The sequence below is a fragment of the Halichoeres trimaculatus genome, unplaced genomic scaffold (genome assembly GCF_033239565.1).
Source record: "Halichoeres trimaculatus isolate MK-OKI-2021-1 unplaced genomic scaffold, fHalTri1.1 fHalTri1_scaffold_41, whole genome shotgun sequence".
NCBI lineage: Eukaryota > Metazoa > Chordata > Actinopteri > Labriformes > Labridae > Halichoeres > Halichoeres trimaculatus.
In genome coordinates, this window is record NW_027437219.1 from 365,951 (window position 1) to 378,910 (window position 12,960).

The 12,960-nt window shown below is 43.7% G+C and overlaps 1 protein-coding gene across 1 annotated transcript; it reads left to right on the top strand.

Annotated features, from left to right (window-relative positions):
• The first annotated feature begins 1,121 nt into the window (after positions 1–1,121).
• LOC141786541 (zinc finger MYM-type protein 1-like) lies at positions 1,122–3,224 on the top strand. The gene has a single exon (XM_074665146.1). The coding sequence runs from the start codon at positions 1,122–1,124 to the stop codon at positions 3,222–3,224; it is 2,103 nt and encodes a 700-aa protein (XP_074521247.1).
• Positions 3,225–12,960: the final 9,736 nt, after the last annotated feature.

The following is a 12,960-nucleotide window of genomic DNA, read 5'->3' on the forward strand; positions in this document are numbered from 1 at the left end:
TAGAAAAATACTTTATTTATCCCCGAGGGGAAATTCAGGAGTCACCGCAGCATTTAAGAAAACATAAGTAAGAAAGAGTATAGAAAGTGCAAAAATGTCCATAAGAAATTAGATGACGACATCCCGTCCACCACTCGTCCACCACTCGTCCACCACTCGTCCACCACTCTCCAGCCCAGCCAGTCTCCACCTCCACAGGGTCCAGGACTGAGCCTCCCCAGCAGTCTGTTCAGTCTCTGTCTCCTGGATCCTGTCTGCTCACAGCAGGCGAAGCTCCTCCGATGTGTCTCGGCGTCCGATGTCTGCTCCGTCAGCCACGTCCGTGAACAGCATGATGCCGCTGGATTGGCACAGCTAGCTCATCCACCCCCCGGAGCGAGATTCCACGTTCCCAACAACGATGGAGGACAGGTCCACGTCGTCACCTCCCAGCTCACATCCGAGAACCAGCATTTCGTCCTCACCGCCTCCTCCTCAGCTCGAGGGAAATCATCAAGCCCTACACTAGTTAGCATTGACATGCTACAGGCTGCTAACCAGTGGCGGTTTTTCACGGAGGCCAAGGGAAGCCTGGCTTCCCCAAAAAATATAACAAGAAAGAAAAAAAATAGCCTATAAACAAGCTTAACCACAATGTATTTTATATTGTCATTTCCTTGTCAAAACACTACATTGGCGCACCTCTGCTTTGGCTTAGTGTGAGAAGCAAAACAGCGCCCTCCTGTCAAGCTCTCATTGTGTATTACACTACGTGTCTCATGCCCTCTGCCCTTTCAGTCAGCACGGAGGCCCGCTTCACTTTGCCTCCCTTAGAAAAAAAAACAGCCTGTATTAGCCAATCAGGTTGAAGCAAGGCTCATCGCTTACTGGTTGATGCATCATTAAAAAAGATATGAGGGAGGCCAGATCGAATCTGGCTTCCAGCCAATAACACACCGTTACGAAAAAATAAACACACTGATTCAACTGTGCCGGCGCCAGTGTGAGTGTCAGTGTTAGCCCACACAGAAAGTTCAGCTATGGATGGTGACAAAGATCTTGATTTTTTTGTAAAAAATGACTTCAAAAAACTTCCTTTTGAGGTTCAACTAAAGGTCAAGCGGGACGGTAGGCCGACTCCAATGCTCCACTTAACGAAGGGCAGAGCCGATGGAAAAGTCCGCTCTTTTTGTGAAGCTAACTATGCTAGAAACGAGTGGCTAACAGGGAGTGCCAGGCTTAACCGGCTTTTCTGCTGGCCATGTCTGCTGTTTGACAGATCAGGCTCCTTGAACAACCCCTGGAGCACCACAGGATTCGTGGATCTGGCCAACCTCACGAGGGCCATGGAGAGGCATTCAAAGTCCAGAGGCCGTATAACATCTGAGCTCAAACTTAAACTTTTCGGACGAGTATGGATTGATGAAGCACTGGATCAAGCGGCTGCAATAAGCGTAACGAGGCACAACCAACAGGTGGAGAAAAACCGTGCCATTTTGAAGAGGTTGATTGCTGCTGTATTATATCTCGGAGGCCAGGAGCAGGCATTCCGGGGCCACAGTGAATCGACCAGCAGCTCCGGCAACAGGGGAAACTTCATGGAGCTTGTGCAGACTTTTGCTGAATTTGACACCACCATGGCGGAGCATTTATCATCAGCAACCGCATTTACCGGCACATCAAAGACAATTCAGAATGACATCATCGAAAGCACTGCTCATGTCATCCAGGAAGAAATTGATAAAGAAATAAATGCTGCTCCATTCATAGCCATTGAGGTGGATGATACCACTGACATATCGTGCAGGTGCCAGCTGACAGTCATAGTCCGCTATGTAAACGAGAGCGGCATCATATGTGAGAGGTTTCTTGGTTTCCATGATATTAGTCTGGAGAGAGATGCTGAAACCATTGCTGCAGTGGTGATGAAAACAATTGGCAGCTACAATCCCGAGACAAAGCTGATTTGTCAAACTTATGATGGCGCCAGCTGTATGAGTGGCCAGAGAGGAGGCGTTCAGGCGCTCGTAAAAGTAAAATGTCGGCACGCATTGTTTGTTCATTGTTATGCACACAAACTTAATTTAGTTTTGGCTCAGGGGACAAGCAATATTCGGGAATCAAGACTGTTTTTTGCTTCTCTCGACTCCTTCCACAACTTCTTCAGCCGCTCACCTAAGCGCACAGCACTGCTCAAAGAAGTGGACAGCATCCGCGTGCCCGGCGGCAGCACCACTCGGTGGAACTTTAAAAGCCGCGCAGTGCACGCAGTGCATGAGGGCCGAGGATCACTGATCACTGCATTGGATCGGATCACAGCTGAACCTGGTTGGGACAAGGATGCAATAGCACAGAGCTCGGCATTGAGACAGAAGCTGGATGACTTTGATTTCATGTTCATGCTTGGGGTTTTCAAGACGATTTTTGGTCTGACTGAGCCCCTTTTCCAGGTGCTTCAGAGCAGAGCGTTGGCCATTAGAAAATGTGAGGAAAGAGTCAATGGCACTTTGACTGCTTTAAAAGCAACCCGGAGCACCGAAACCTTCAATCAGCTGTACGAGGAGACAGTACAGGCTGTTGGGATGCCAAACCAGCTGCGACGCAAGCAGCGCTGCCGGGCCTGGGCAGATTTTGAGCTGGGAGTCACTCCGGATGGGGAACATGAGGACACAGGGCCTGTGGATGCCTACCGACGCCTCTTTTTCCAGCTGCTTGATGGTATTGTGCAGCACATGACACACAGGTTTGAGGACATGAAGTGTCTAAGTTTTTTTTGTGTCCTGGATAATGCGTCATTTAAGACGTATTCCCAGCCTGCAGGATTCCCGGGGGTTGAGATCTCTCAGTTGGTTAAAACCTACCCAGTTTTTGATGAACTGAGACTGAGAAATGAGCTGCAAGTCATCTATGCAGATACCCTCTTTCACAAGCCACCAGCTGAGCTCCTGAAGATGCTCATTAAAGATGAACTGACCTCTGCCTTGCCCGAAGTTTGCAAACTACTGAGGCTGATGCTCACCATACCTGTGTCAAGCACGTCTGCAGAGAGGTCCTTTTCCTGCTTGAAAAGGATCAAAACCTACTTGAGAAACAGCTGTGGACAAGACAGACTGGGACATTTGGCCAAGATCTCCATGGAGTCTTCTGTCACACAAGACCTCAAGTCCCGCGGGGAGCTATATGACAGAATCACTACTCGGTTTGCCACGATGAAGGATAGAAGAATGCCATTGCTCTTCAAGTAGCGGTGAGTTACATTAAAAAAATGTATGCATCTTGTGACAAATGGGCTGCCATGCCCCTGTACCTGTCCAGCTTCAGCACCGTGGACAGCACCATGGCCCGCCGTGGCCTTTTTGATGACAGAGTTGTCACATTTTTTCTTATGCATAATGTACCGTATTTTCCGCACTACAAGGCGCTTCGGAAATAGGGCGCACCTTCGATGACTGGCCTATTTGACAACTGTTTTCATATATTGGGCGAACCGCATTATAGGGCGCATAGATTAGAAGCTATAGTAGTGGCTGGGGTTGCGTTATGCATACACTAGATGGAGCTGCGCTAAAGGGAATGTCAACAAAACAGTCAATAAGTCAGTCAAACTCAGGCTACATCCACACGAAGCCGCACATTTTCCTGTCCAACTATTTTCTGTGCCGTTTTCAAGAAAAGTGCGCTGTAAAGACGAAGTCGTTTCTGCCGCCAACAAAAGCCGTTTCCAGAGATCAGTTCGGTTCAGGTATTCTCCAGAGCGTCCGCCCCCGCAGGCTTACTGTCTCTCACACATGCTGTCCTCTTTTTTTTCACTGGAATGAATGAGAAGTGGGTAGAATAAAAGTACTGTAACAGTAGGCTACATTGTTTGCATGGAAATAACAGGTGAATACTGAATTAAATTCGTTGTCCAAGCTGGCTTCCTCGGTAATTTTTATCACGGGCCGCCACTGCTGCTAACAGCTAATTGCGCATGTAAACAATGCAGCCATGGTTACATGTAGGATCTCCAGACAAACACAGGAGAAAAGTAGTAAAAAATACCGCCGAAGCCACAAAAAGTTTGGTGTCCGTGACCGACAATGAACCATACAAAGTGATGATCCACTCCAAATACAAAGATGACGAAAAAGAGACGAAAAAATTACAAGAAACGGACAAAGACGAGAGAGCTGCTGCAACAGGCAGCTACTCGGGTAGCGCCTAGCAACCGTAAAAGCCATGGGAAGCCATGCTTCATCACTTTTTTCAGACTGTAGCTGTGTTTTAATGAAAATACTCCTTTATAACAGTTTCGATAATTCTTCTGTGTTTCGTCACTGTCATCTCCTCCTTATTTCTCTCCTCTACTTATTGAGCATTTTACAATGTGTAAAACAGCGCCCTCCTAAATGTTATGCTGTGAATAAGTGGTGAAAATATGATACTGCACACTGTTGCCTGCAAGGAAGCCAAGCAGAGTTGGCGTCCCTTGGTGAAAAAAAATAAATAAATAACCAATCAGATGAGGCTGCGGTCATGACACTACTCACCTGTGATTGGCCAAGACCGTGTCAAGGGAAGCCACCCTGTCTTTGGCCTCAAACCAATCAAATGACAGAATCATCATCATCATCATCAAGCCACTGAATGAAATCAGCGAGGTTAGCACATTAGCAGTGTGCATGAAGCGGCCGGTTGTGCGTTTGAGTGGGCGGTTGAGTAAATTAATAATACATTTAAGCTAAGTCAAGAGGACAATGTACGCGTGTGAATGAGTGACTGAGGGTGGGGGAGTGAAAGGTGTGTGTCGGTGTTCAAAGTAAGTAAAATGAGCGCTCTCTGGGCGCTCTAACAGGTCATTCCATTACATGAAAAAGCGATATACAAGCTGCAACAAAGTATTTTATGTACCCCACTCCCTAAAAATCATACAGATTAGAGGCTTTGTCTCACTTGGCTTCCTCAAAAAAAAAAAATCCCCACACCACGCCACTGATAATGACTAATTAATTATTAACAGCATTCCACTGGAGCGAAAGTATAGCTAACTTTCAAAAGACATCTAAACTTACAATATGTGAGTTTAAATTTAAGTCGGGGCACCACCCAGTTTTGGAGAAAACAGGGAAACTCTAGAAAGGTTTACTGTAAGAATTTGTCATTTAATAATTCATAGAATTATTAATTATCAAGTCTCAATAACAAAAGGACGCTACATCAATTGTGAATTCTTTTGAACGGTGTACAGACGTCGTTAATTTCAACCACACAAAGACAGAAACCAATTTCTTTATATATGAAAAGTTTATTTATTAACTAAAAGAAGAAATATGTGCATGAATAAATGAACAGGTAAAAGATATAAAAGGATAAATACATTGATGAATGGAAAGTGAAACTGATCATAAATAATGGAATAAATGGAATAAAAGGACATAAACCAACCCACATAAATCTCACTAACCCACCCAAGATCTCTGGGGCATTGACCACGATATACCAATAAATGCAAGATAGTCTTACGCAAGTTCTGAGGCCGATTGTGAGAGCGGAGGCGGCGACAGAGGTGACTGGGTCCCGCTGCAGATGTCTGCGGATGTCCGTTGAGGGGTGATGGACAGGCTAGAGGCCTACTGCAGGTCATCTGAGCGTCACGGAGGTGATGTCCAATGAGTTGAGTCCGTAGAGTCGATTCTAACAACGACAGTAGCGGCTGGAACAGCGGCGATGATGCCGGGCGTCGGGTTGAAACTTTGGCAGAGAACCACTGCAGGGAAAGCAGTGAGCAGCGCTCGTCTCCTGACGTCAGCACATGAGGGAGAGACCCAGGCACCAATAGATGACGCAGTCGGGCTGAGGTGACTCAGTCTCAGCCTGGAGAGTCTGGAGCAGGTGCTGAGTTGTGTACGTGTGAAGATTCAGGTGCAGAAGGAGAAGAGCCTTCTGGATGAAGGATGAAGAAAGAGCCTTCGCGAAGAAGGAGGAAGGAAGAGAGCCTTCGTGTAGAAGGATGAAGAGAGAGAGCCTTCGTGTAGAAGGATGAAGAGAGAGAGCCTTCAGGAGGAAGGATTAAAAGAGAGAGCCGAGCCTTCGCGAAGAAGGATGAAGAGAAAGAGCCAATGTTCTTGTCCTGGAGTGGAGTTTTACTCAGCTTTTCCCGCCGAGTCAGTAAGGTCACTTAATGCTGACGCCCCTCCACGTCTCATCTTTCTGCACGTGGATCAGATTGTCCCAGAGATTATTAACTAACTATAACTTTAAACTGTAAAGAGATTCCCACATGTAATAGTCAAAATCACATTTCTTATGATTTAAGCTTCACATCAAGACTAAACATGACAGGTTTTCCTCTTTAAGAACCCAATAAAATAAAAATCAAGATGTTACAATGGGATATGTTTCCAAGACAGCAGTTTTCACACACACACATTATCAATGATTTTCATTACACAGTACATGTTTGCAAAGGTGAAGATGTACATGTAAGTCTTTGTGTAAAAACATTATTTTTGTGCTGTTCTCAACTGTGTTAATCAAAGAGTCTTTGTTTTTAGGAGAAGGAGGGAAGCAGATCTTCCCCTTGGCATTCCTTCTCTCTTGTTCCCAGAGAGAAAGGTCGAGGGTCACAAAATACGAGATGGAGGCTGGGAGGTCTCTCCAAGAGCAGGATGTCTGTACAGTTTCACATGTCCGTCAGGTGTCAACGAAAAGTCTTTGAATTGACAGCGATGTCTTAATGTTTTACAGTCTTGCAAACATCAGAGAAGGGATGAGGCAGACTTCGGGAGAAAACCACTTTAGCGCAGAGGTCTGTTTTTTCAAAACTTGCTGTATTACCTCTCCTTCCTTAGGGGGGGGGGGTTTAATTTGGAGACCAGGTCAGAGCTGCGAAACCAGGTCCCAGCCTGACCTACGTTACAGTGGTTAGCAACCAGGCACTTACAAACTTCTGCTGGTCCAGGTTCAAATCCTGCCTGTGACCAGTTTGCAGAGTGTCTTCCCCTACTCTCTCACCCCCTTTAACAAGCCTATCCACTGTCTCTCTCCTATCAATAAAGGCACAGAATGCCCAAAAAATACATTAAAAATAATCTCAGTTATTTGACCATAACTTTTCTTGTATTGCAGCAACTTGAATACATTTTGGGCAGAAAGCTTAATTTACATAATTTATGCAAATACGATTTCAAATTCTTCAAAATGTAAAAAGATCACTGTGGACAAATTTACCGTATACTCGTACTGTTATGGATGTTTTCAGCCACTATACTTTTAACTGCTCTAAAACATATCAAATCGATTTTTTTCTTTACTTTATCTTCACTTATATATCTTAATTCTCTTCTGCCCTGCTCAGAACTACCAAGCATTGGAAAATGAATAATAAATTTAACCTTTTAATGGCCATTTGAAGAAATATTGCACAGATTATGGGAAGGGTAGCATCGAATGACCTATTTTTCAATTAAAAAAAAACATGACCAGAGACAATTTTTTTTTTTACGTGGCATTATAGTCTTAGATATGTCAAAGGTTAGAAGTATCATTGATTTTTAATCATCTTTCATTTAATTTGTAATATCATTTTTTTTTTCAAGAAGTTAGGCATGTACTGTGATGGCTGTTTTCAAGTCACTATACTTTTAATTGCTCTAAAAACATATCAGATCAATTTTTTTTCTACTTTTTTCTTTCTTTCTTTCTCTGATCTCTTAATCCATTTCTGCTTTTTTCAAAATCACCAAGCATTGAAAAAACAAAAAAAACAAAAAAAACAAAAAAAAAACATTTAACCTGTTAATGGCCATTAAAAGAAATATTGGATGGATTATGGGAAGGGTGCAGCATCAAATGACATATTTTTCAATATGAAATATGATCAGAGACAGAATTTTTTTTTACATGGCATTATAGTCTTCAATATGTCAAAGATTAGTAGCGTCATTGATTTTTAACCCTCTATTACATCAATTATTTCTTAAAAATGGTAGAAAATGTTTTGAATGCTTTTATTACTTAAAATGGCCTAAATATAGATAAATGAAAAAAATACTACTATACTTTTAACTGCTCTAAAAACACATCAGATCAATATTTTTTCTACTTTTTTGCTTAAATTTCCATTCCAATACTGCCCTGCAAGCATTTAACAAAAAAAAAAAAAGTAACCCTTTGAGGGCAGTTTCAAGAAATAAGATCTCTTATCATGGATAAAACATGAATCAACTGATCTTCAAATGATTTAAAGCATATATAAGTAGGTTTTACATTCTGGATTTGACAAGTACATAAGGAAAAATGAGGCTTTTGTCATTCAATAGTCAATGTCTTTCTTGAGAATCCATCAATCCCTCCAAAAAGTACTATATTGTACTTTAAATAAGAGGGGACAAAAAGGCATTATCATCTATTACTGTTTTTCACATTGTTGGAAAATCTATCAAGAGGTGAGGAGTTAAAAATCATGATTACCTTATGAGTTTGTGGTTTGTGTCAATGTGCATCAATGATCTGGGGCCTGGGACAGAGTATGCTCTCTGCACAGCACACCGCAACTCTGACATTCTCAATACTACATTCTGCAGTGTCAACCCTGTGCATTGTTGCACGGACCCTCTGCCACTGCACTCTGTGCCCCTGTGCCCGCAGCAGTCCCAGCATCATGCTATATCCTGCATGTGGGTTAGTAGAGTGGAGGGCTGACACCAGGTTGTCAAGTTCAACGTCAGTAAGCTCACTATACAGAGCCCTTACAGACAACCCCCAATCATTCATACGCCTGCGCAGAGTCCGCTGAGAAACCCTGACAAGCTTTGCAATGCACTGAACTGACAGGCCCATGTTGAGAAGCTGAGTTACATACCGGTCGTCGTCATTGAGCACAACTCTGGGGCACCCCCCAGTTTGCCTCTCCAGGACAACAGTTGCACAGGTCTCCTTGTTATTCTGACCAGTCACTAGGTGATGCAAAGCTGTAAGTGCATGATTAACAGCTCGTGCGGTGTCAAGCTGGCTTGACAATGCACTGAATAAAATTAACTCTTGATAGTCTAGGGCCCTCCTCACAGGAGGGCGGCCCCGTATCATCTTGGAGTCGGCATCAAAACATGTATCACTGTTTACACATCGTATTGTGCATAGGCTTGTGCATTTACATAACGCAAAACTGTCGTCGGGTTGCCCGTCTGGTTCTGCTCCGGCGGATTCCACGTCAACAAGTGCTCATGCACGCGTAACATGCTGCGTCTCTGCATGAGCACTTGTTGTTGTTGCCATAGCTGGTGTTGTTCATGCTCTCTGAGAAAATGTTGATATAATAGTGGAAGCAATATTTGTAGCTGCTGGAACAATATCAGGGGCCTGTACTACGAAGCTGGATTAAGTCATCCAGGATAACTCTGTGACAACTCGCTGAACTTCACCGGATCTCCGTTATCCAGATCTGCTGTACTACAAAGCTCGTTATCAACTCAATAAGTAAATCTGGCTGGGAGCTGTGCGCGCACACATTAAATGGGCGTGGTTAGCGGCCCCAGAGCATTTTCCCCCATTCGAGAAGAGAGCAGCCTACTTTAAGGCTGAGGAGCAGCTAATAATCCTGCAAAAAATACGAGGAGTACTGCAGTATTATCCAGGCTGGAGGGATTGCTGCAAAAAATCACCGACTCTGTGAATGCGTAAATTTCCAAAATGCTGATATTAATAGACCTATCTCATCACGTGACGACACGGGCAGTTAGGTCCTTATTCATTAATGTTGTCAGTCAGTGTGTGTGTGATCAGCATCATATCCGACCTCATAATTAGAAAGAGTCAACTTTCCTACAAATTCCAAGGAAAACGCTCATTATAGGCAATTTGTATTGCAGATGCAATAGCAGTGGGGGAAAAAATGACGTGGGAGCCCATAAAAAATAGATATAAAAGCATCCTTCCAAGTGGTCAGTATGAATTTCCTGAATTTCTCTTTGGTATTTTTCATTTAGTTTCATGTCATGAAAGATTCCATTTGCACACACTTCTACTTTTCCCTGACAATGTCTCAGTTATGATAATCAGTAAGATATCGTTTGCTCACAGCCCATAAGAAAAAATGGTGGGCCAAAAAGACAGGGGGCGGTCCCGCACCGGAGGACTTCACTCCGGCTGAGCAAATTGGTGACTGAGTGGTCTTTCATGCCCGCCCGAGAGAACCAATTGGTCAGCGGGCGGTCTGTCACACCCTGTGAGCTCTTATCCTGGAACTTAACCTGCTCTGGACCAGGGCTGTTTCCCAAAGCCCAGGTACCTTGCCTTGCCTTGCCTTGGTAGGCGGTGCCTCCGAAGCCACTTCCTTCCAATCCAAGGCAAGTGTCCTGCCTGTGCTCAAAAGGAGATGCTAATGGAACAGCCTACAAAGGCATATTGTGGGAGGAGCTCAGACGGCTTCAAATATTGTCATAACTTGCCACTTTTCTACACTTTCTGCTTTTTTATTGTCACATCATTGACACTCTGCAGGTGCAGCTTCTCAGTAATTATAGTTATGTGAGTGACACACAAAAGAGTTAAGTGGTGGACATGGTATAAGTTGTTATTTTCAGAGGTGTATTTTGTTACTTACATTTAATTTGGAATTTACCACGCGCCTCCGCTGGTGCGTCTTTTCCTTCCTTTTTTTTTTTCCTTTTTTGTAGATTCACGCGTTGCATGTTGGGTATTTATAGCCATGGCAAGGCAGCGAAGGATAAACCTGTGTATCCTTGGTCAATTAGCCACATGCTAACCAAACGGAGGACATATGCCTCCGGAGGACATGAACATTGGAACAGCACTTGGGCAGCGACTGATGATGTGGATGCCTGCCCACGCCCACCCCACGCCCACATCAGACCAAGGCAAGGCAAGGTACCTTGGCTTTGGGAAACAGCCCAGGTTTGGCGTTCAGCATCAGTTACCGGGGCAACGTGTCTGGATTATCCACAGTCGTAGTACGGAAAACCCGAAACTTATCCTGGAAGTTGTCTCTCTAAGAGCTATTCCAGCTTCGTAGTACAGGCTCCAGAATCAGTCCGCCTGTCGCCATTGTTGTTGTTGTTGTGTGTGACATCGTGGGTTGGGGGGCGGGGAGTAGGAGGGGTACTATGAGGTCACCGTCTTTTCCGGACTTATCGGTTTATACCAAGTACAGCATGAAGACGAATACACAGATATGCACCTGTAGACCCGTTTTCAAAAAAGATGCGGAGTCATGGACAAATACGGGTCTCTGTGTGTCAATATCACTGGATCGATACTTTATTTTACCGGAGTCATAGAAATTCGTACTCATGTAAGACCCACATAGGTCCAGTGGGGCTCGGTCAAGGAGACTTGAAAGTATTATGGACAGCCTGTCCAGTAAGTGATTCAAGAGCATGTCCTAAAAGAGAAAGAGACAGGGAAGGGGTTGCAATAGTACATACAATAGTACGATAGTACAATAGTACATAAATAGTATGTACAATATGTGAGGAAACCATGAAACAAAACATTTTATAGTATTTTGTTTTAATATTACTGTTGCATAGATGTGTATGTTGCCTTTTACTGCTGTTTTTATTCAGGGCTATGCTCACTTAAGTGTTAAGAACTTGAGCACAGAAATACAAACACAAATGCAAGACACAAAACAGTGGGCAAAAAAAGAGTATAATCAGAGTCCAGGCAGAGTTCGCTACACAAAGAGCCTTCTTTACGCCTCCTCACCTGCACCCGCTCCCGTGACCACATCACCCCCGTCCTCCAACATCTCCATTGGCTTCCTGTCACCTTCCGCATACAGTTTAGAATTCTCCTCCTCGCCCATAAAGCCCTCCACCACAGGTCCCCTCCTACCTCACTGACCTCCTCCACCACCACATTCCCTCCCATAACCTCCGTTCCTCACACACCAACCTCATGTCTCCCCCTCACAGAACCAAGCCCCGAACCTGGGGAGACGGAGCATTTTCCATAGCTGCCCCCACTCCCTTGAACTCTCTCCCCACGCAAATCCAAAACTGCTCCGACTTCTCTTTATTTTAAATCTCTGTTAAAAAATCACCATTTTAGATTAGCTTTTAACTTGTGATTGTACTGTTTTTTTGTTTTGTTTTGTTTTGTTTTGTTTTGTTCTGTTTGACTTCTGTTTGACTTCTGTTCATTGCTTGTATTGATTTTAACAGTTGTTAAGTGTCTTTGAGTTCCTGAAGAGCGCTATATAAATAAAATTTATTATTATTATTATTATTATTATTATTACAAAAGGCGGTCCAAAACAGGCAGAAGAAACAGGCAGACATGGGGCTAAAACTAAGGTCAAAAAAGGCAGGCAAGGATCAGAACACTGCAAAACTCGAGGTGCGTTTCAAAGCAATAAAGTTCCATCCTTCCTTCCTCCATTTGTGTCGTTCAATTGCATCTTAGTCCCTCCCACCAGAGATGCACTGAGAGAGGCGAGGATATGAAGAGAGGAGCGAAGATGGAGGAGATTCGTTTTTAGAGCAATGGGACATCCTCTCCTCCAGAGCGTCACATGAAGCAACGTGTTTCATTGATGATGGCATCAGCTGATCACCTCTGGATCATCCGTCGTTCAGCTCTAACAGCTGTTTGTGTGTCTGCACATGTGTGCTGTAACAACTCTGATAAAACATAAACAGTAACAGAGCTTTGTCTGTTCCTGAAACCAGTTTAAGAAACACATTGCCATGAAAAAAACCTGCTCTCTGTTTATTCTGTGTGCAGTTAAGAAGCTCGAGGATCACTTTACCGGTAAAATGTGTAATTGTTAGATTTGTGAATTATTTATCCTTTACCTAGATCACATCTGATCGTGAACTCTGAAACGTATTAATAAAACCAAGTTTATTGTGTCGCAGGAAGATGTTATTTACTAAATTTTAGTATTCAGTATTAATCATCCGTCATGTTGATTCAATGATGGTTGTGTTCAGTATTTTGTGCTTTAAACTTACAACATTTTATTACCAGCTTTATGAT

Excerpts from the sequence above, each read along its gene's own strand:
- LOC141786541 (XM_074665146.1), top strand. The coding sequence starts at position 1,122 with ATGCTCCACTTAACGAAGGGCAGAGCCGATGGAAAAGTCCGCTCTTTT.